Below are 23766 nucleotides of genomic sequence, written 5' to 3'. Positions count from 1 at the left end.
ACCGCCGGGAGCGGGGCGGACGCTCGCGCCCCTCCTTCTCTCCCCGCCTCCGCATCGCGGCGCGCTCGGGCTCCGGAGCCGTCATGGGCGCCGCCGCGTGGGCATCGTCGCCCCTGCTGGTGCGCGTGTCTCTCCTGCTGCTGATTCTGCCGCTCCCTGGGCTGCCTGCAGGCTCCTGGGACCCGGCCGGTTACCTGCTCTACTGCCCATGCATGGGTAAGGCCTCCCGAGCCCTCTTCTCGAATGGGGAAACTGAGGCCCAGAGAGGAGAACGCCCTCTTCTGAGGCACCCACAGATATCTTGACGTGTCCTGGAGAGAACCGCAGCGCGGGGCATGGCCTGCTCCTTGCCTCTCTGCCTCAGTTGCAACGGCCGTGAAGGGCCTCTGTGTCCAACCTTCCATTGGCAGATGAGGAAACCGAGGCCAGGAGAGGTTATGTGCCTTGTGCAAGGTGTAAGCCAGCCCAGAGTTCAGTAAATGGAGTTAGTGGGACAGGACTTAATGTCACTGACTCAGCCTTGGCTCTGGACGATTCTTTCATCGTTCAACAAATAGTTATAGGACCCCTGCTCTGTGCGCAGCCCTGTTTTCTTTTCTGGGGATAGGGCAGTGGTAAGACAGAAAATACCATGCCCTTGTAGAACCTTCATTTTAGCTGGGAAAGACAGACAGTGGAAGATACAATGGGCAAAAGATACAGACAATAAAAGATAAAACATAAGTAATTATACATAATGTCTTAGAAGAGGATGAACACTATGGGAAAATAAAATAGGAAAGAGTAAGGGAGGATCTAAAAGCTGCAATTCCAGATGGGATGGTGGATCGTCATTGTAAAAGTCATTCCTTCTTAAAACCCTCCAGACTCCAGACCCTGCTGATTTGGCCCTCTGCCGGTCGTTACCACCACTCCCTCCTCCCCAAATCCCCCAGCAGCAGCCACTCTCATTCCCTCTTTATTCCTCAAACATTCTCAGGCTATTCCCTCTGACTGAAACACTTTCTTCCTCTTCACTCCTGCCAGGTCAGCTCCTTTGCATTCTCATGTCTCAGCTTAAATGTCACCAGAAAGGGCTTGGCTGACCTCAACACCAATCTCCACCTTACCGTTCTCTATCACCGACCTTTTTCCATTTCTTCCTTGAATTATCAGAATTTACCATTATATACTTGTTTACCACTATATACTTGTCCCTCTAGCTGGACTGTGAGTGCCTCTAAGGGAGAGACCTTATCCTTCTTGCTAAATCCTATATTCCAGCACCAAGCAGAGACCCTGGCACATTGTGGCTTCTCAGTATTTGTGGAATGAATGAATGGATGTCATGCTGGGGATAACAAAAATAATCAGACAGGGTTCTTGCTCCTGAGGTATTCACAGGCTGAAGTAAGAGCCAGTACAAAGACCAGGAAGTGGGAAAGGACATTTGAGAAAAACTGAACTATAAATAGCTCCAATCCAAGGTGGGAGGCAGAGAAGGGGATTGAGTATAGCAGGGGGTTGGCGAAGTGATTCTGGTGAATGAGGCATTGGAGTTGCCCCTTCATGCGCAGATGAGTGGAGATAGAGGTGGAAGGGCACCCCTGGATGAGAGAACAACAGGACCAAAGGCACAGGGTCAGGATGGAAGGTGGGAAATGGCAAGGAACCTGGAGCGGCTGAGGCAGAAGGGTAGGGGCCTTGAGTGTCAGACGCAAAAGGATCAGTCCAGACTTGATCCTATCTTACCCCCAATCCTGGTTCTCCTTGGTGTCCTGGCCCTCCCCACCCCTGGCCCTGCAACCTTTCCAAATACTGCCTGCCCCATGCCCTCGATGCCCTAGGCCTCACCTCAACCACCGTATACCATCCAGGGCGCTTCGGGAACCAGGCTGATCACTTCTTGGGCTCCCTGGCTTTTGCAAAGCTGTTGAACCGCACCTTGGCTGTACCCCCTTGGATTGAGTACCAGCATCACAGGCCTCCCTTCACCAATGTGAGTACCTCCCACTGGCCTTAGCCCTTATCCATCCTACTCCAATCCTGCTTCCTTTTGACCCCAAGTCCTTCTCTGGCCTTTACCTCCTGCTCCTCTGAACCTTCCCCACTCACCCCGAACTCTCTGCTCTGGCTAACTGGCTAACTTATCCAGTGTCTTCTGTGTGCCAGGCACTGTTATGAGCACCGCCGGAGAACTAGCTCTTTTCTCCATCATCACGTTCCTATGAGGAAATGGGTTTCAAGAGGTTAGGTAACCTGCTCAAGGTCACACAGCTTGTGAATAGTAGAGCTGGAACTCAAGCTCATGTCTGTCTGACTCCAGAACCTGTGATCTGAACCTAAAGCTCTATTTCCACCCCTGGTTGGGCCCACCCTGCTCATCAGTTTGAAAGAGAAACTGAGGCATAGGTTAGTTAACACTGTGTTCAAGGCCACAAACCCAGGCAGTCTGGCTCCAGAGCTATTTCGCTCTGGAGTATCCAACATCATGGTGATACTCAACATCTCTAATTTTTTGCTTTTTCTTTGTATCTTCCACTGACCCTCTGTGATCCCATGTCTGTCTTTGTTCACACTATATCCCCAGGGGCCTGGCAGTAGGAACTAAACTAATCTAATGCGCTGGCTTTAAAATTTTTAATAAACTTGAAAAAAACTACATTTTTATGTATAAAACTATTTATTCTTACAGCCCTTTCTCTGGGTAGGTATTATTATTATTATTATTATTATGCATGCCTATATTTAGAGACGTTTTTATCAGTTAGAGGTGAAAAGTCAGAGAACCTGAGATTGTAGTTTGTCTTTGCCACTTAACTAGCCATGTAGCGTGGACAGAGTACTTGATCTCTTTGTGCCTCAGTTTTCCCATCTGTAGAAAAGGCTTCTAGTAATGGTGGCTACCTCCCATAATAAGTTAGCAATTGTAGCATGCCTTGAACATTGTATGCCTGTTTCTTAGAACCAATAGTTAATCCATGCAGATGATATAGGATGTCCTCTGTAACTGGGAGCCATTGATATGCTGATTTTTTTTAAATTTTTTTTTTTTTTAAGATTTTATTTAGGGGTGCCTGGCTCAATGGGTTAAAGCCTCTGCCTTTGGCTCAGGTCATGATCCCAGGGTCCTGGGATCCAGCCCCACATCAGGCTCTCTGCTCAAGCAGGGATCCTGCCGCACCCGCCCCCCCCCCGCGCCCCGCCGCCTGCCTCTCTGCCTCCTTGTGATCTCTGTCTGTGAAATAAATAAAATCTTTTAAAATTTTATTTATTTATTTGACAGAGATTACAAGGCACCCCAATGTGCTGATTTTTTGCTCTCACTATTGTAGTTTAAACATTGTCTCTTTGTCTCCTTCTGCCTTGTTTTCTTTCTCTTGCCTTGCCTTCTCAGCCAAGGATCTTTCTGAGTCTCTATTTCTTGCTTTGTATAGGTTTCTCAACCTCTCCCATTAGGCTCCCCTTCCTCATTGGGACTGTTCTCACAGAGGCCACCAGGGACCTCAGAATTGCCAAATCTATAGGTCATTTCTTAGTTTTACAGCTATCCTCCCAGTGGTACCTGGGCCTGTGAGCCTCTCATCCCTACTCTCCTGTCTTCTAAGAGATAGCCTGTTTCTGCTTTATCCCTCACCACTCAGCATTTTTTTCTTTGTGCTGGAAGTGGGGCTTCTCTCTCTCCACCCACTGTTTAAATATGGGTGTGCCTTGAGGCGCCTGGGTGGCTCAGTCAATTAAGCGTCCAACTTTTGATTTCAGGTAAGATCATGATCTCATGGTTGTGAGATTGAGCCCCAAGTTGGGCTCTGTGCTAGGCGTGGAGTCTGCTTAAGATTCTCTCTCTCAGGGCTCCTGGGTGGCCCAGTTGGTTAAGCATCTGCCTTCGACTCAGGTCATGATCCCAGGCTCCTGAGATTGAAACCTGTGACGGGCTCCTTGCTCATCAGGGAGCCTGCTTCTCCCTTTCCTCTGCCTGTTGCTCCCCTTGCTTGTGCACACTCTCTCTCTGTCAAATAAATAAATTAAATCAAATTAAAAATTTCTCTCTCTCCCTCTCCTTTTGCCCCTCCTGCTACCCCCCACCCACTCCGGATATGCGCGCTCAAGCGCGCACACGCTCTCTCTCTCTCTCTCTCAAATAAATAAATAAAAATAAAAAAGAAATCTTCGTGTGTCTCCTTGTTCCATTTGCTTATTAGCTATGTGACCTCAGATGAGTTATCTAAAGTCTGTCTGCCTGGGTTTCTTCGTCAGTAAACTGGAGATGGTTTATGTTCCCACCTCTTAGAATTAGATGAGCAAGTCCATGAAATGTCATGAGTACAGCACCTGGCACTAAGTCAGCACTCAATAAATATTAGTTGCTATTATTACCATCATTTTCTTTGCTGTAAATTTCTGTTGAGCCTTATGGCTTTCACTGTTCTCTGCATGCCTCCCGATCTTATCTGTGGCCCAGACTCTCCTCTGATCATAAGCCTGTGTTTCTAATTCCTAAGCCCTTGAGTCTACTTGGATTTCCCAAAGATACCTCAGATTCACAAAGACAGAACTGAACTTGGCATCTTTCCCTCTCAAACCTGTGTCACTGCCTATATTTCCAGGCTTAGTTTATGTTACCTCCGTTCACCTGGATACTAAGCCAGGAACCTAGAAGTCATCCTAGTTGAAAGAAGTAATCCTTTTTCTCTCTACTCCATGTTCCTTTACCTCTCCTAAGCTGTCCATGCCCTCCGTCTTCACTTGGACTTAATGCTCAAAAATACACATTGAGTGAGTACTTGAACAAATAAAAGGACCATTGCAGTAACCTCCTTAGTCCTCCTCCCTAAGCTTACCATCCATTTGTTCTGTCCTCTTCCACTGGAGTGATCTTTCTAAAAGTCAGATCTCTTATTATATCTGTTTAAAATCCTTCAGCAAGAGGTGCTTGGGAGTGCAGTTGGTTAAGCATCTGACTCTTGCTTTCAGCTCATGAGATTGAGTCCTGTATAAGGCTCTATGCTCAACTTGGAGTCTGCTTGAGGTCCTCCCTCTCCCTCTGTCTCTAATGCTCGTGTTCTCTCTTTCTCTTGCTAAAAAGTAAATAAATAAATCTTTAAAAAAAATTAATAGGGGTGCCTGGGCGGCTCAGTGGGTTAAGCTTCTGCCTTCGGCTCATGTCATGGTCTCCGGGTCCTGGGATCGAGCCCCACATCGGGCTCTCTGCTTGGCGGGGAGCCTGCTTCCCCCTCTCTCTCTGCCTGCCTCTGCCTACTTGTGATCTCTCTGTCAAATAAATAAATAAAATCTTAAAAAATTTTAATAAAATTCCTCAGCAAGACCTTGTTGCTAATAGTTAGATTTCCCAAATTCTGTTTGTTGAAATGCCAATGGCTCATGAAGGAGGGGGGCAATGGTTAAATCAGTTTGGGAAATTATAGTCTCAATTTCCTATCCTCCAAAATTGGTGATTCAGAATACACATTAGCATATGGAGAAGTCCTGTAGTAGAGAAATCAGTGTAAAAAGGAAAAAAAAAGTCAGCATAACACAGCATTTCCCAGGTCTGTTTAACTCCAGAATCTTTGCATTGCAGAACTCTTTGTCCCCATGAACTAGTGGAATATGCTTGGGAACCCTGACCTATAGGATAAAGTCTGAATTTTTATTCCATGGTACTTATTTATTTAAGATTTTATTTATTTATTTGTCAGAGAGGGAGAGAGAGAGAGCACAAGCAGGAGAGAGGCAAGCAGAGGCAAAGAGAGAAGCCACCTTCCCGCTGAGCAAGGAGCCCGATGTGGGACTTGATCCCAGGACCCTGGGATCATGACCTGAGCCAAAGGCAACTGCTTAACCCACTGAGCCACCCAGGCGTCTCTATTCCATGGTGTTCTAAGAATTTTTTTTTTTAATCCAGAAAACTATAGGGATTAATATAATCACCATCCATGTACCCACCACTAGATGTGATCATCATTTAACATTTTTTCTTCTTTGGTTCATCTTTCTTTTTTTTTTTTTAATAAAAGAAATAAAATATTATAGATGAAGTTGTGAAAAGCTAAAGTCTCACATGGCTCCCAAGGCTAGTCCCACCCCCTCCTCCCAGCCCCAGAGGCAGCCCTTGTTGTGAACTTAATGTCTTCAGTGCGACTTCTTTTGAGGTCTTTCTTGTGTTTCTACTGTGGCATTGAGCGTACCTGTACCCATCTCCCAGCGCAAAGTGGAAGAGCTTCTGCAGGGAAAATACACAGAGGTAGAAGGAACATTTTAAATTCTTGGTAGATGCTGCAAGATCACATTCCAAAGTGATTGTTCCAGAATGTTCATTTCAACTACCAGCCATATGTAGCAGCCTGTTTCCCCACTTCCTTTCTAACAATTAAAGTTAAGCTTTTAAATCTTTGCCGGTCTAATAAGTGAGAAGTGTTCTTGTAACGGTGACTTGCATTTTTCTAACGACTAGTGAGTTTGTACATCTTTTTAATGTATTGGCTATATGGGTTTTCTTTGCTATGAGTTGTTCACTTCTGTCCTTTGCTCAGGTTTTCCCTTACATTGTTTGTCTTTTTTTCATCTAGATCAGCAAGCGTTTTTGAACATAAGAGATGTCAACTCTTGCTTCGTTAGTTTGCAGATCATTTCTCCCAGGCTTTTTTTCTCTTCCAGCTTTGGTGTCCTTTTCCAGAAGTTTTTCCATTGGCTTATAGTCTGAGCTCTCTGGGTCTTGGAGTGTATGGTTTTAAAGAATGTCTTTAAAAGAGTCACTAGGATACTGAGGAGATGCCTCTCCTTTTGCTCCGTTTCTTGTAGCTCCATGTGTCCTACCAGAAGTACTTCAAGCTGGAGCCCCTCCAGGCTTATCATCGCATTATCAGCCTGGAGGACTTCATGGAGAAGCTGGCACCCACTCACTGGCCCCCTGAGAGGCGGGTGGCATACTGCTTTGAGGTGGCAGCCCAGCGAAGCCCCGATAAGAAGACATGCCCCATGAAGGTAGGTCTGGGGGACCTTCTCTGCCTGTCCTATGCCCTCTAGGCCCCTGAGACACTGTGGCAGCACTATGTGGGGAAAGGCACTAGAAGGGCTTGGAGTAGAAAGACGGAGATTTAAGTCCCATTTCTGACATTCGTCATCATGTCAGTTGGCGCAGAGGATCTTGATTCCACTGAGCCTTTATTTCTACCTGCGAAATAAAGACAACAATCCCTGCTCCATCTCATTCATAAATGTCATGAGGGCCAGCTACAAAAGTGCTTATAAACTGTAAAATGCCACAGGAGTAATAATAACTAATACTTTTTTTTTTCCAGACTGGGAGAGAAAGTGGGGGGAGGGGCAGAGGGAGAGGGAAGGAAGAGAGAATTTTTTTTTTTTTTTTAAAGATTTTTATTTATTTATTTGACAGAGAGAGATCACAAGTAGGCAGAGAGGCAGGCAGAGAGAGAGAGAGGAGGAAGCAGGCTCCCTGCCGGGCAGAGAGCCCGATGCGGGACTCGATCCCAGGACCCTGAGATCATGACCTGAGCGAAGGCAGCGGCCCAACCCACTGAGCCACCCAGGCGCCCCGGAAGAGAGAATCTTAAGCAGCCTCCATGCCTAGCACAGAGCCCAACTTGGGGCTCAGTCTCATAATCGTGAGATCATGACCTGAGCCCAAATCAAGAGTTGCACTCTTAACCGACTGAGACACCCAGGCATCCTTCTATGGGACTTACTACATGCCGGCTGCTATGCTCAGAGCTTTACACATATTAACCCACTTAATCTTCAGACTGTTCTATGAGGGAAGTACCATTAATATCCCCATTTTATAGAGAGGACACTGAGTACAACATAGAGATTCAATATTTTGCCCAAGGTCACATAGCAAATAAGCTTGGATTCAACCCTAGGTAATTTGGCTCCATTTTCCACCCTCTTAACTTGTATACTTCCCCACCTTTCAGCAGGTAAATAAGAAACAGTCATGTTTTATCAGGAGAAATTTGTAATTTTCTGCCACTTTGGGAATAAAACAATCCCCAGTGTGTCTTTCAGTGCTTACACTGAAGTCTAGGGAGGATAGTTGAAAGAGCCATGAAATTTGAGAACAGAGGCTTGGCTTGTAGCTGACACTGTCCTCACTTGCTGTGTGACCTTGAACAACGGTCTTAGCCTGTCTGGGGCCTGGTTTCCATTTTGAAAATAAGGGCATTGTGTTAGCTGGTCCTGAAAGTCTCTAAAGGTCTAGTCCAAGATCTATAGCCCAAATTCAAGATCCATTTCCTTCCTCTACCCTGACCAGTGCTGCAGGGTCAGTGGGATGCGGCATGTCAGTAGAAGAAACTCTGTTAGGCACTGCAAGGAACATTTGAAGGAAACCAGACTGGAGGCTGAGCTGCTCTCCTCAGTCCCCAGCTCAGGATTTTTAAAGTGACATTCCTATTGGGCCATCCTATGAGGTGTTTCAACTGAAGTCTAGTCGACCAGGGTCTCCCCCCCTCCCCAACAATTCCTTGGCCCCATCCGCAGAAAGCTTTCCCTCCTTCTCAGTAAGTCCTTGATCTCTCTCTTTCTACAGGAAGGAAATCCCTTTGGCCCATTTTGGGATCAGTTTCATGTGAGTTTCAACAAGTCTGAGCTTTTTTCTGGCATTTCCTTCAGTGCCTCCTACAAAGACCAGTGGATCCAGAGGTACTTGGAGGGGACAATGTTGCTGGGTTTAGGGGAGGGGCACGGGGCCCCTGAAAAGACAGCACCTTCCTGGCCATCTCCCTGCACCGCTCTCCCCCTGCGCCACACCCTGATGTTTGAGAACAAAGGTACAGCCATTCTGTCTGTTGAACTTAGGATCCTGTGTGATCTTTTCCCATCTCAACGCCTGACACGGTTAGACGTTGACCTGCCACAAGGTTGAGCAAGAGTTTATCGGCCGATAAAGGATGTCATAAAAAGAATATGGTGCAGTCACATGGGTCTCGATTTCCTCCTCTAGGCGTGAGAATCACTCCCCTGTTACCTTCCTCCTCACAAGGTGAAAATTGGAAGTAGCTTCTTGAGAAAAGCCACTTCGGGTACAGACTGAGAAGTGATGTCATCCTGATAATAATTGGATGTGCTTTATTAATTGCACTCCAGTAAGCCCTATTAAAAAAAATAGGTTAGCAGGGCACAGGCACAGGCTGTGAAATATTTATAGGGCGTCTGTCACATATGAGACATAGTGCTCAAAGGCCAGAGGTGATACATAAAAATGAGGAAGATCCAGCTTCAGCCTTCAGGGAGCCACAGGCTAGTTATAATGATGCTAACGAACAGAGTGCTTTCGCCTTGATGCTATAGGCTGGCAAGAACAAACGTGGGCTTGAAAGTCAGACTTGGGTTCAGGGCTGTGAGGAACGTAGGAATTCATACGTGGTCATAGATAGGCTTGGAGTTCTATAGACCAATAGTAGACTGAGGTAGAGAAAGGAGTCTGTGCTTAGGATCAGACAGACCTGGGCTCGGACTCAGCCCTGTCCCTCTCTCTCAGGAGACCCTGAACAGCCTCTCCAGCTGTCTGGCCTGAATCTCCTCGTGGTTGACTGGAAGGAGCCCTGTGGCATCTGCCTCCTAGGGCATAGAGCGCATGGTTCATAGTAGGGGGCCAACGAATATTAGCTGTTTATACGATTATTCACATGCTTTATTTCATATAAAGAAAGACTTTGAGAAACTCCATGAAGTGGGTCTTATGATTGATTTCCATTTGGCAGGTGAGGAAATAGCTCAGTGAGGTAAGATAACTTGCCCAGGGTCATCCAGCTGTTGAGAGGGCGTCTGCAGGCCAAATGTAACTCTTTAATGTATAATAAAACTGCTGTTTATTTAGTGCCTACTGTGTACCAAACAGCGTTCTAAGCTTTCATTTCACTACGTAAGTCTTCTAAGGTGATAACTCACTGGATCCTTCCACAAGTCTGTGCAACAGGAGTTACTGTTGTCTGTGCTTTACACGTAGGGAAATTGAAGCAAAGAGGAGTGAAGTCTCTTGCCCAAAGTCACAAAGCTTGAAGTGGCAAAGCTAGGATTTGAACCCAGGCAGTCTGATTCTGGAGCACCCATTCTTTTTTTTTTGAAGATTTTTTATTATTTTTTTTATTTTTTTATAGAGATCACAAGTAGGCGGAGAGGTAGGCAGAGAGAGAGAGAGAGAGAGAGAGGAGGAAGCAGGCTCCCTGCTGAGCAGAGAGCCCGCTGCTGGGCTTGATCCCAGGACCCTGGGATCATGACCTGAGCCAAAGGCAGAGGCTTTAACCCACTTAGCCACCCAGGCGCCCCAGGAGCACCCATTCTTAATCACCTTGGACAGTAGCTTGCCAGTAACAGCTGCCAATTCCCCTTTGGGATTCCTGAGCTAATTCGGGAGCTACTGAGGATACTCAGTCAAGGCAGGTTCTACTCGTCCCTTGTGGCTGATCTCAGATGGGCATTTCCATTTGATCACCTCCTTGTTTTCAGAAGCTGTGGTGCCTGCCATGAAGGAAGTAAACAGGTGATGTGTGATTGGAGGATTGAGACCTTGTTTCGGTCAGCTCGGGCTGCTATAACAAAATAGCACAGTCTGAAGGCTCAAACAACACGCTTATTTCTCATGCATCTGGAGGCTGGGAAGTCCGAGATCAGGGTGCCACCATGGTTGGATTCTGGTGATTTTTGCTTGCTGCCTTTATGCTGTGCCCTCACATGTTGGAGAGAGAGTAGGCTCACTTACAAAGCACTAATCTCATCATGGGGGCTCTACCCTTATGACTTCAAGTAAACTTTATTACCTCCCAAATGCCTTACCTCCTAATATCATCGCTTTGGGGATTGGGCCCTCAAGTATGAATGGGAGGGGTGGGGCGGGGGTGGGACACAAACATTCAGTCCATGGGAGACCTGAAGAGAAGGAGCCATCTGTGGGAAAAACTGGAGGGAAGGGTAGTTCTTCCTGGTGGAGACATGGAGCACAGAGGCTCTGGAACAGGCTTGGTGTGGTGGAGGGGCCGAGAGAAGGCCAGTGTGGCTGGTATAGAGTGAGCGAGGAGGAGAGTGGGGACCGTTCCATCGTCTGTTACTGCATAATAAGCCAGTTGGGAGCAGTTCCCCAGCAGCAGGCAGTTATTTCCGAGTTGCCTAGGTTGGCGGTGCTCAGTGAGGCAGTCCTTCCGGTTTTTGGTTCTCCCTCTTCTTTCCGGAATCCCAACTGTGCCGTTTCCATCCATGTTAAACATCTCATTTCTTGGTATAAATATCCTTTAGAACCACAGATTTGGCGGGAGATTTTAAAATTTTTAATAAAGAAGAGAATTACAGGGGCTCCTAGGTGGCTCAGTTGGTTGGGTGACTGCCTTACGCTCAGGTTATGGAACCCAGGGTCCTGGGATTGAGTCCCACAATGGGGCTCCCAGCTCCATGGGGAGTCTGCTTCTCCCTCTGACCCTCTCCTCTCTCATGCTCTCTCTCACTCTCTCTCAGATAAATAAATCTTTAAAAAAAAAAAAAGGGATTACATTTACTCGTAATCCATTCCCCCCTTCAAAAAACACTCTTAGCAGCTTGATGTATGTACTTCCATCCTCCACGTACTTTTATACACACCTGTACACCTGTACAGATTAGCTTAATGTGAAACTACTGGGTTTGGTTCGTGATCGAGTATTACTTAACTGTCTCTTCTGAGGAGGAATTAATATCAATATTTTCCAGATTAGAAAATACTGCTGGCAGGTTCAGTTCTAAACATAAACACAAGATTTCAAAAAGTGGTTACCGGGGTGTGTGTGTGTGTGTGATTTTGTTATTTTTGTGACCACTGTTTTAAGCGTACATTCGGTCCCATTAAGGACTGTGCCATGTTGTGTGCAGCTGTCACCACCTTCCATCTCCAGAACGTTTTCATCACTCCAGACAGAAGGTTTGTACCCATTAAACGGCTTCTCCCCGTTCTCCCACACTCCCCACCCCGTCCCTCTATTCAACTTTTCTGTCTCTGATTTCTGTCTCTGTCTATTCTAGGTCTCATATAAGTGGAGGGATATGATATTTGTCTTTTTGTGTCCGGCTTATTTCACTTAGCATACTGTTTTCCGGTCTTATCTGCATTGTGCTGTGTATCAAAATTTTAGTCCTTCTGAGGCTGAATAGTTCATTATGTGCACAGACCACATTTTGTTTAGCTGTTCATCTGTTGATGGACGCTTGGGTTAGCTGGGCACTTCTTGCTTTTGGTCTGATGTCGCAGTCAGCTGTCAGCAGAGGCTGGAGTCCAGAAGCCCAGCTGGGCTGCAGGTCCAAGAGAGCTCGCTCATTGCTAGCCGGTAATGCTGGCTGTCCGCGGGGAGCTCAGCTGGGGCAGTTGTTCGATGTGAGTACACTCGGCCTCTCCATGTGGCTTGGACTTCTGATAGCATATCAGCCAAGTTCTGAGAGGGTACAACCAGGGAGTGAATGTTTCCAGAGATGGGAAGTAGACGCTGCTGGCCCCTAGAACCTGGGCCTGATGACTGGGACAGTCACTTCTGCTTCATACAGTTGGAAGGGAACATAGAGCCCACCTAACGAGGGGAGATTTGAAGAATTAATCTTTTACACAGATGCAGAGCTTGGAGAAGTGGCAGGGGTCAGACCACATGGGGCTCTGTAGGCCCTGTAGGCCCTGATAAGCAGCCTGAGTGCTTTGTAGGAGGGAGCTGGAGATCGTATATATTCTAAACATTTTCTAAGATAGTGGACACTCGCTTGTTGTGGAAAGGTGTCCTCTGGGGGCAGGGGTATGGGTGTAGGGAGAATGGCATTAGAAAGGGCCAGGTTCTTCCCTGGCTTACTGTGGGATGAGGTATATTGCTTCCCTTCTCTGGCTAGCGTTCCATCTCTAAAATGAAGAGGGTGACCAAAGTCTGTGGTTTCTTTACTGTTCCTCAGTTCTTGAGAAGGGCCTCTGGTGCCATGAGGCTGGCAACGCAGGGCCAGCTAGGAGGGGCTCAGGTTCCTTCCCACCACCTTTAACCAGTAATCCTCTTGTATGTCAACAAAATGTTTGGATGGCCACAGCTCTAGGTATACCAGCTTACTTTAAGCTACATGTTACAGGAAACCCCAAATAGTAGCAGATTAAGAAGATAGAAATGTATTGTTTTCTTAAGGAGGAGAAGTACTGGGTCTGCAACCCACTCCTGGATGGCAGCTCCATTGTGTGGTCAGGGCTCAGGCCCCCTCTCCCGCAGCCATCCCAGTACCAGCTTTTTTTTTTTTTTTTTTTTTAAAGATTTTATTTATTTATTTGATAGGGAGAGATCACAAGTAGACAGAGAGGCAGGCAGAGAGAGAGAGGGAAGCAGGCTCCCTGCTGAGCAGAGAGCCCGATGTGGGACTCGATCCCAGGACCCTGGGATCATGACCTGAGCCGAAGGCAGCGGCTTAACCCACTGAGCCACCCAGGCGCCCCCAGTACCAGCTTTTATCTTCAGTGTCCTCTCACAAAGCTGATGAAACTTTAGCCATTACAACCTTGCCCCAGGCGACTGGAAGAAAAAAAGGGCAGAAGAGGGGCACAGCCTCCCCTTTTTAAGGAACCTTTCTAGAAGTCCCATATAACCCTCTTGCATCTCATTGACTAGTTCCTAGACACGTGGTCGCCATACCTTAACTGCGAGAGGTACATAGAAATCTCTTTCTTTGGGGGCTGCCATGTGTCCAGCTAATTCAAGGAGAAGGGGATAAAGAGGCATTTCTTCCCCACTTAGGTGACTTCTAAGAATACTTCTAGCTCTGCTGCTTCTGAGTCTGTGAATACCCTGGCGGAGGTTTAATTCGGTAGATACTGATCACACATCAAATGTTGAAAGGCCATGGGCCATCATGCTGAACCATTTTCGTGGCATGACGTTAGCTGGTATTTGGAGCTCTTAGGAAATCCTGACGATCGCCATCATCATTGTCCTACTACATGAAACCCACTGCAAGTCTTTAGAAATTCAACTTCATGCTCTACAGACTTGGACATGTTGACCGTGTTCGCTTCTCTCGAAGTTCTCCATTTTGCACGAGTAAGCACAGCAGCGCTGCAGCGGGCACGCCCCTTTCTTCACACCCAGCCCAAACACCTCGTTCTACAGACACCTCTCAACCCTCCAAGGCCAGCTGCCACTCCCAAGCCCCGGCTCCTACGGGAGGGCTCCTTGTCCCACTTCTCCTTTGTTGCCTTCGGCCCACTGATGCACTCCACAGCCATCTCCCCTGCTCCACCGCCAGCCCTTATCGTTACGGAGCTCCCAGGCTGCAGCCTTCCTCCCATAAACAAGTGACATGTAATTGGCAGGGCTTGGACCAGATTGAGACCCGAGGAGCCATTCCTGCAAAGAGTGGGAGAGAAAGGTAGTCCTTCCTGATAGGGCCATTGAGACAAGGGCCTGCCTCCTTCATGTCCCTGCCTCCTTCGCTCTCAGTGTGGTGTTCATGCACTGCCCCACACGTGTGCTCTGTGCGCATGAGCAGATGCTGTGCGTAGAGAAACAGCTGGGCAGAGGCATCTCAGTAGTTGAGGGGTGGAGGGGAAGAACCCCAGAGGTTCACTGCACCCAGCAGCAAGGGCATATGCCTTTTTCAGCTGGACAGTGACTCGGCTAAGGGCCTGACCTAAGGCGCTCAGGGGCGGATGGAGCTGCTGAGGCTTTCTTTCCAAACAACACCCTTAGCACTCCCTTTCTTTCCAAACAGCCAGCACTCTCCTCTCTCATTGGGAGTAAATGAACACATCAGTCTGGGCCTCCTGATGCTCATCAGGTCTGAGCTGATGTCCCAGTGGGGCAGCCACGTACTGATCCGGATATAGGGAGACGGGATGGACATTCCAAATCTAGAATTCTCCACGGGTTAACTGCAGGTTCTCTCCAAAAGGTCAGAGAGCACACAGTTCCTAATTTGTCCTAGTGGTTGCACCGCCTGGGAGATCACAAACTCTGGCTTTCTCCTTTCAAAATCTTCTGAGGTGACATCGGAAAGGAGTTTGGCTGAGGGGCCAGTGGTAGTTGTTCAGCTCATATGCGCTGCTTCTTCTGCTGACCCCTGACAACCTGGCTTGGTGTTTCTGGTAAGACCCATGAATCCTTCTCATTCCCTCAACCATTCATTCTGAAAGTATTAATTGTACCCATTGTGTGTTGAGACCTGTGCTAGAGGCTACAGCTCAGAAACAGAGGGTGCAGACTCTGCTTTTGAGGGTCTCACTGATGGCAGTGGGGGAGTTGGGAGTGAGGGACATAGTTAAGAACAGCAGGTTCCAGAGCAGACTGCCTGGTTTCAAATCCCAGCTCCACCAATTCCTGGTTGCATGACCTTTCTGTGCCTCCATTTCCTCATCTGTAAAAGGAGAATAACAATAGTGCTTACCTCACCGGGCTCCTGTGAGAACCAACTGCGTTCACACACATAAAGCAAGCAGAACATTGCCAGTCACGTAATAAGGCTCGATATGTGATTCCCATACGTGTACGTATAAGATTATTGTAATGAAACAAGTGTCATGCAGAGCCAGGATGTCAGCGAGCACTTGCTTGTTTCTTCCTTGACACAAGCCCTGAACCAGTGTGTGTGTGAACTGTGGTGAGTGGAACAGCCCAGGCCCCTACCCTTGTGGGCTGGCGGTGGAGCAGGGGAGATGGCTGTGGAGCCCATCAGTGGGCAGAAGGCAGCAAAGGAGAAGTGGGACAAGGAGCCCTCCCATAGGACCTGGGGCTTGGGAGTGGCAGCTGGCCTTGGAGGGTTGAGAGGTGTCTGTAGAACGAGGTGTTTGGGCTGGGTGTGAAGAAAGGGGCGTGCCCGCTGCAGCGGTGCTGTGCTTACTCGTGCAAAATGGAGAACTTAGAAGCTAACATGGTCAACGTGTCCAAGTCTGCAAAGCATAAAGTTGAATTTCTAAAGACTTGCAGTAGGTTTTGTGCAGTAGGACAATGGTGGTGATCGTGCTAGTCAGAATTTCTTAAGAGCTTTCTATGTGCCCAGTACTGTTCGAAAGTCTTTGCCTGATTAATCCATATAATCTTCTCAAGAGTCCTGCAAGTCAGGAGCTATTATTAGCTCTGTTACACAGATAAGGGAACTGCCGCACAGAATGGGTACGTCACCTGTCCAAGTTAGCAGGTGCCATAGTCAACACGAGCATAAAGCCATCTGGTTCGGTAGCCTGGGCCTGTTCCATTACGGTTTGTGAAAAGCACACAGAATAATACCTTTTTGTATAATTAGTAAAAGTGTAGTCATGCATAAAGCCACCCTATCTTCTGGGAGGAGGAAGTAAAGGAGGGAAAGATGACAAGATAGACCTTTTATTTCAGTGTCTTTTTTTTTTTTTTAAATCTGAGACCTAGCAAAATATTAATATCTGCTAATTTGCGTCATAGGTATGTGGGTTGTAAAGTTATTGTATTTTTCTGTATGCTTTGAGATATTTAATAGCTTTTCATTGAAATTTTTATTGAGGTAATTGTAGATTCACATGTTGTAAGAAATAATACAAAAAAAAAAGAAAGAAAAAGAAGGAAGGAAAGAAGGAAGAAAGGAAGGAAAAAAGAAGGAAGGAAAGAAAGGAAACAAAGAAATTCCCAGATACCCTTTACCCAGTTTTGCCCAGTGCTGGCATTTTGCAAAACTGTAGTACAGCATCACAACCACAATGTTGACACTGATACAATCCACCCATCGTATTCAGATTGTTCTAGTTTTACTTGTATTCACTTCTGCATGTGCATGTGCATGTGTGTGTGGGTCTGTTCAATTTTACGCACATGTAGGCTTGTGTAACCACCACAGTCAAAATACCCAAACATTTCTAACTTCATGAGGATTCTCTGTGACCAATATATGACTACACCCATGTCCTTAGCCATGCACGTGCACACACCACAGGCACACACACCCCTGATAACCACTAACCTCTTCTCCACTTCTGTCCTCTTCTTCATTATGTCCTTTCAGAAATGTTACATAAATGCAATCACACAGTATGTAAGATTGAGGGCTTGGCCTCTCCCACTCTGCATAGCTCCCTTGAGGGCCATCCCACATTGTCACCTGTCTCAGTGGTTTGTTCCTTGCTACTGCCTTGTCACATTCCATGCAGGGATGCACCATGGTTTGGTTAGCTAGTCACTTCTTGGAGAAGTTGACTCCAAACAGCTTAGAGCTGTTTCCATTTTGGGGCTATCATGAGCAAAGCCGCTATGAACGTTCGTCTACTGGTTCATGTGTGAATATGGGTTTTCATTTGTTTGGGATAAATGCCCAAGAGAACAATTGCCGGGGCATATGGTAACTGCATTCTAGTTTTACAAGAAACTGCCAAACCGTTTTCCAGAGTGGCTGTGCTGATTTCACAATTTTAAGAAAAGGTCTTTGACTGACAGAGGGAAGGCAGTCCAGGTCAAGGCAACAAGCATACAGAGATCTGGAGCTTGAAAGTGTGTTCAAGTTGATAGAACCATCAGGATGTTTCATGTTGCTAGGACAGACTCTGGATTTAGCTGAAAAGGGAGCACAGGCTCTCTCCTCACTCATTCGCTCAACAAATATTCACTGAGCTCTGACATGTGCCAGACACTGCCCTAGGCTCATAGAGGCTCTGCCTTCAGAAGACTGTGTCCTACAGAAAAGACAGGGGAAGATAATTGCAAAGTGCATAGTGTGCAAGGGGGAAGGAGAGCCTTCGGGGGGTACGACAGGCACGTCCGCAGATGACAGGTGCTTTTCATGAGGGCAGTGACCATGCCTGTCTTGTTCTCACCTGGGCCCCAGCACACAGTAGGCAGTCTACCAATATATGTTAAATGTTGAGCGAATGTCCTCACCTAGTGTGTACACATTCCCTGTGAGCCTGATCTGTCCACAGCCCTCTGGAAGCTGTGACATGTCCCAGTCCCGCCATGTAGGTAAAAGGGCAGAGGCGCGGTCCAGACACCCCACCCCGGAGTGAATTACCACACCATAGACTGGAAACCAGCATGACCTACAAAAGGTTGGAATGCTCTACTGTAAATTTTTAATTGTTAAGCAAGCAAAGAGGGTTGTAAATTCCGTGCGGCGGGACAGTATTGTATATGGTGCCTGTTGTCGCTGCCACCATTCCTTATCAGCCTGTTGGGGTTTCTCAGCCTCTCGTGCTTCTTGCACGTTAGAGGGGCCCCTCTGCAGGATCTGTGGGGCATGGCGCAACACCATCCTTTGTCCTGTGGGGGCTGCGGCCAGGCTGTCTGTGTGTCCTCTGTCTGACTTCCCCTCATTCTGTCTCATGCTTAGATTTTCTGCAAAGGAACATCCAGTGCTCGCCCTGCCAGGGGCCCCGGCCCAGTTTCCTGTCCTGGAGGAGCACAGGCCACTCCAGAAGTACATGGTGTGGTCAGACGAGATGGTGAGGACGGGAGAGGCCCACATCCGCACCCACCTCGTCCGACCCTACGTGGGCATTCATCTGCGCATTGGCTCTGACTGGGTAATTTCTCCCTTCCTCTCAGGGCTGGCTTGGACGTGTCCCCAATTAGGGCCCATGCCTGTGGGTATTGAACCCTGAACCCACTGCACCGAGTGCCAGCCAGGACAGAGAGGTCTCACTCAGCCAAGTCCACAGGGCTATGTTCCACGATCCCGCCTTAGACACATCAGAAATGTGGCTCCAGAGTGCTTGCTTGCCAGCCCTCATTTTAACAATTGCCATTTTCGTCCTTATTTTGCAGATGGATAAATAAACATCAGACTAGACTCCAAGTCAGGCAGCCAGCCAGAGAGAGACCCACAGCCCAGGAGTCCTGTGGTCCAGCACAGTGTTTAGCCAGTAGACTCTTTGTTGAAAAACAGGCTCTGGAGATTGGGTGGGGCCCCCAAGAACTGAAGATGTCATCCTCCAAATTTAGAGGCTGCTTAAATGTGCAGAAACCTCATCGGATTATCTTTTGTTTAAAAATAACAGAACTGTAGACAGTCTCCTTAAGTTACATAAGAAGATGTACGTATGTGTGTATGTTAGAAATGCTCATCATTGAAGACTTGAAAAATACTGCAAAGGATAGAAATTAGATCAAAATCCACTCAGAGTCAATCGAGGAGGTATGGTTGACCCTTGAACAACATGGGTTTAGATGGCATGGGCCCCTGAACATGCCAATGAGGTTTTACAGGGAGGTGCTGTACGTGGGTTTTCTTTTCCTTATGACTTTCTTAGTAACTTTTCTCTTGTTTCTAGATTTCTTTATTATAAGAATACAGTATGTGATACATGTAACATATAAAATATGTGTTTATCAACTCTTTATGTTACCAGTAAGGCTTTTGGTCTACAGTAGGCTGTTAGTAGCTAAGTTTGGGGGAAGTCAAAAATTATACACAGGGTTTCGACTGCACTGGGGTAGGGGATGGCAGCCCCTAGGCCCTGTGTCATTCAAGGGTCAACTGTAGTCACCCATTTACGCACTTGACTCCCTCCGTGCCCTCCTTCTATAAAGAAAAGGATCGAGGCTCAGTATATCTGGGCCCAGAATATCTTATGAGTGGTTTCAGCTAAACCTTTAAGTTTTCCATGTAACATGCTAAGAATATAAAAAGATATAAGGTGCTATTTTTAATAAAGCTAACTGAACACTAAACCAAACTTGGATGCAAGTAAATTCCAATAACATATTAAAGAGCATATGATACAAGTAAACTTCATACCTGGAATACAACGAAATTCACTATACTAGTACCCAAAGAGGAAAAATCATATAATCATCTCAGTAGAGGCCAAGAAAGCATTTGATAAACACTCATTCATGATTTAAAAAAAAAAAAAAGGCAACCTCTTAACCAACTGGGAATTGAAGGGACCCACCTTAACTTGATAAAGCCTATCTCTCCAAAACCCACAGCAAACATGCACTTCATGGGAGCTATCAGAAGTGTTCCCACTGAAGTCAGAAATCAGATAAGGCTGCCCATTATCACCCCCACGGTTCAGAATTCTGCTGGAGGTCCCAGATAATACAGTAAGACGAAGAAAAAAATACTTTGTAGAAAGCCGGTATGCCACTACACAGAGGCAGCCACTGTTACTATCTTGATGTATTTCCCTCTTCCCTCAATACTTTTTTTAAAAACATGGTTGAGCTTCTGTATTGCTTTTTTCCACTCAGTGGCCCTTGCTTCTGGGGTCCCGGGCCTGCTGCCATCTTTAACCCTGTCCCCCTGCAACCCTGCAGAAGAATGCCTGCGCCATGCTGAAGGATGGGACTGCGGGCTCGCATTTCATGGCCTCCCCACAGTGTGTGGGCTACAGCCGCAGCACGGCTGCCCCTCTCACCGTGACCATGTGCCTCCCTGACCTGAAGGAAATCAGACGGGCTGTGAAGCTCTGGGTGGACACGCTGAACGCCCAGTCAGTCTACATCGCCACGGATTCCGAGAGTTACGTGCCCGAGATCCAAGAGCTCTTTAAAGAGAAGGTGTGTATGGCCCCAACGGGGGTGTAGGGGGAAGGGAATTGAAGAAAGCTCCAGGGTGGTCCCACCACTCCCTCTGCAGGCTTCATGTCCTCCTGACTTAGATGTCCACCTCTGCTCTGGTTCCTATCCTTCCTTCAAACCCCGGCCCAAACATCTTGGCACCTTCTCTCCAGATTTCCCTGCACTCTTGTAGCTAATATGTCCCTTCTGGAACCGTCACAGGATTTTATCACATCAGACAGTGCTCTGGAGGCACTGTCGAGTCTGTGTGAAGCCAGAAACACGGCCTTCTTCCCAAGAGCAGTGGCTCCTTAAAGGCAGAGTCCAAGGCTGACTCACTGTTCTGTTCCTCAGCATCTGGGGGCCTTGCCTACACCAATGTCTAGGACAGTGCCTACCATGGTAGACGCTCAGCAACTCGAATAAGCACATAAAGAGTGGGCCCTCGGGAGAAATCCAGCATAGCAGAGAGATTAAGGGCCTGGACTTTGGAGCCAGAGAACATGGGCACTACTCACTGTGCCGTCTTGTGCAAGTTACTTTACCTCTCTGTGCTTCTGTTCCCTCTTCTGTAAAGTGGGAGTGGGAGCAGTCCTATCTCACTTGGCAGTTGTGAAGAACAGATACGAAGGAACTAAAACAGTTTCAGGACAAAACAAGTCCTCAATAATGTTAGCGATCACTGATAGTAGGAGTAAGTGACTGACAAATAAAGGGAAGGCTCTTTGTGCTTAGTAAGGGCTCAAGGAAGTGGCGAATAGTATATATTCAGTGAGTGGATGTGTTTGGTACCGTATCAGTGGAGGGTAGGTAATAAGTATGTGTCGATAAAATGACTGAATTAATGGTAAGCATTTAGTAAGATTTCATGGGTGAATGAAAGCTCTAAATGCTTGCACAGACCTTAAAAGGTTTGTTTTCTAGCAGTGAGAACCCATGGCTTTATGTGAGGGGCCCTATTCTCCCTTTACCCCAGACACAGGCTGGAAGCCCTGTCTTGGAGAGAAGGTGCTGATGCCGAGCATCCTGGCCGGCCTCCCTCCCACCCACTCTGTAGAAGACCCTCAGAGCCGGGAGCCCTCGGGGCTCCTCCAACCCAACCCCTGCATAATCTAGTTGAGGAAACCAAACTCCGGAGAAGGGATAGAATTTACCTAAGAGGTCTCAGAGCTAATTATAGTGGGCATGACACAGAGCGGGTAAGTTTCAGAGAGTAGGTGGAATTGCTCGGGGATTTTGGTTGTGATTAAACTAGTATTATTTCTTTGCTGCCATCCACATAGCAAGATGATGATTTTTGTTACATCAGAAATCTCTGTGTGACAGCAAAGCACTTTCGGCCCCAGCTCTGCCCACACCCCCACCTCTGTACTAAGTTGAAGCATTTGGAGAGTCCCAGGGAGTTTTTTTTGTGAGTTTTTAGAGTTGATATATTTGTTACACCTTGAGCCTCTTGCCATTTTCTCTTTCCTTTTCCTGTGCCACGTTCTTGCCTTTCCCACTCCTCAGCCCCTTTCTCCATGGGCTCAGAGCCTATCATTGCTCCTCATTTAAGCTGGGGCCCTGCCGAGCTGGAGATACTGATAAGTAAGACGTGGTCTTGCCCTGTATAGCTCCCAGTCTAGACTCAGGAAAAGAGACTTTGCGCAGAACTCTAATATATGCTGCACGAGAAGTCCAGGAGCTCACGTAGGGGCAGGGGCTCACTCATTCACTTGTCCAGTCAGTGGATGTTTATTCAGGCTGGTCCCAGCCAGCGGTGACCAGACGACTGCCACACCCCTAACCCCATTAGATGCAGGAGACCGATCTTAATCAGAGTAGAAACTACAAACTGAGATGGGGGCTCCAAAGTACAGGAAGGTGGTTCTGGGAGAATGTAGAGCATAGGACTCTGCCCTAGATCAGGGTCCAGAGAGATGAGACTGGGGCTGCAGAGTGAGGGTTAAGTAAGAATTAACCAGACAAAAAGATGAGCACTCCAAACAGAGGGAGAGTACATGCAAATGTCCTGAGGCAGGAGGGAGCCTGGTGGGTAGTGGAGAGGGGACTTGAACAGGGCTTTGTAGGCCCCATTCAAGATTTGTCATCTTCATGTGAAGAACAGTAGGGCATCATTTAAGAGTGTTCAGCTTAGGCCTCCTGGATGGCTCAGTGGTTTGAGTGTCTGCCTTTGGCTCAGGTCATGAGTTCATGTCTTTCTTTGACTCAGTGAGCCCCACGTGCTTCTCCCTCTCCCTCTGCCTCTCCCCAGCTGCTGGACAATACTGCTGCCAGAATGCCCAACCCAGGCTTTAATCCTCTCTGCCCCACTTTTTGTGTGTGTCACTTCCACACAGGGGAAAAAAGTATGACTGCAGGCCTTGGCCGAACTGGTCGGCACCCTGGTGAAAACCTTCTGCCCTTCCTCCTGCAGGTAAAAGTGGTGAGCCTGAAGCCTGAAGTGGCCCAGATCGACCTGTACATCCTTGGCCAGGCTGACCACTTTATTGGCAACTGTGTCTCCTCCTTCACTGCCTTTGTGAAGCGGGAACGGGACCTCCAGGGGAAGCCGTCTTCTTTCTTCGGCATGGACAAGCCCCCTCAGCTGCGGGATGAGTTCTGATCCTGGCTGGCGCACATAACCGGTCTGAGCTGGTCCCACTTGCCAGGCCTCACAGCCAGCAGTGCTCCCAGCTCTAATTCCCAAGAGTACAAGCTCTTCTCTCCTGCCAGAGACAGAAAAGCACTGGGGGCTTCTGGAGGAGGACTCCATCTCCCAGGGTACAGGGCTTTGAGACGTCTAGAGCCGGAGCCTCTCTACTCCCCGTGTGCCTCCTGCTGTTTCTCCTGGGAATTTCGCACACTGGCAAAGCAGTCCAACCTCTGTCTTTTGGTCTGCCCTGCTCTGAGCACCCTGGGGGGCTAATCTCTTCAGTGATTATTTTTATAGAGAGAGCAACAGAGATTCTTATAGTTTTAATATGAGATCATGATTACCCAAGAACTCTCCCTCATTTTTAAAAATCAGTGAAGTTCATTAATGTAGATACCTAAAGTGACCTTGAATGAGGATGAGGCCAGGGGTGGAGTGGTTGTATTGATCCTTTTTCCAGATGACCCAAAGTAGACCTTAGACCAGGCCAGAGCCACCCCTACTGCCTGGCCAGAGCCATTGTCAACCCATCTTCCGAGGCCATTTCCAGGGTTTGGGGCATGAGTGCGCATCCCCATTGTGGACACTGCAAATGGAAGTTACCGATCAGGCTGCTGTGCGGCGCTGCTCACACACCACGTTCCAAGCAAGGAGCAAGTGCCGTCGAGCCAGACCATCGTGGTGTTGCTGTCAGAG

General features: G+C 47.6%; 1 protein-coding gene across 1 annotated transcript; it reads left to right on the top strand.

Moving 5' to 3' along the window:
• Window positions 1-10: 10 nt before the first annotated feature.
• POFUT1 (protein O-fucosyltransferase 1) lies at window positions 11-23397 on the top strand. Its single transcript, XM_044263261.1, has 7 exons — window positions 11-216; window positions 1857-1978; window positions 6781-6963; window positions 8531-8643; window positions 18262-18454; window positions 20193-20435; window positions 22852-23397. Exons 1-7 carry the CDS (start codon window positions 84-86, stop codon window positions 23038-23040), a joined length of 1176 nt encoding a protein of 391 aa, XP_044119196.1. The 5' UTR covers window positions 11-83; the 3' UTR covers window positions 23041-23397.
• The last annotated feature ends 369 nt before the right edge of the window (window positions 23398-23766 follow it).

The sequence above is a fragment of the Neovison vison genome, chromosome 8 (assembly GCF_020171115.1).
Source record: "Neovison vison isolate M4711 chromosome 8, ASM_NN_V1, whole genome shotgun sequence".
Lineage (NCBI taxonomy): Eukaryota > Metazoa > Chordata > Mammalia > Carnivora > Mustelidae > Neogale > Neogale vison.
The sequence above is the reverse complement of the archived record's forward strand: the minus strand, read 5'-3'. Positions and strand labels throughout refer to the sequence as shown.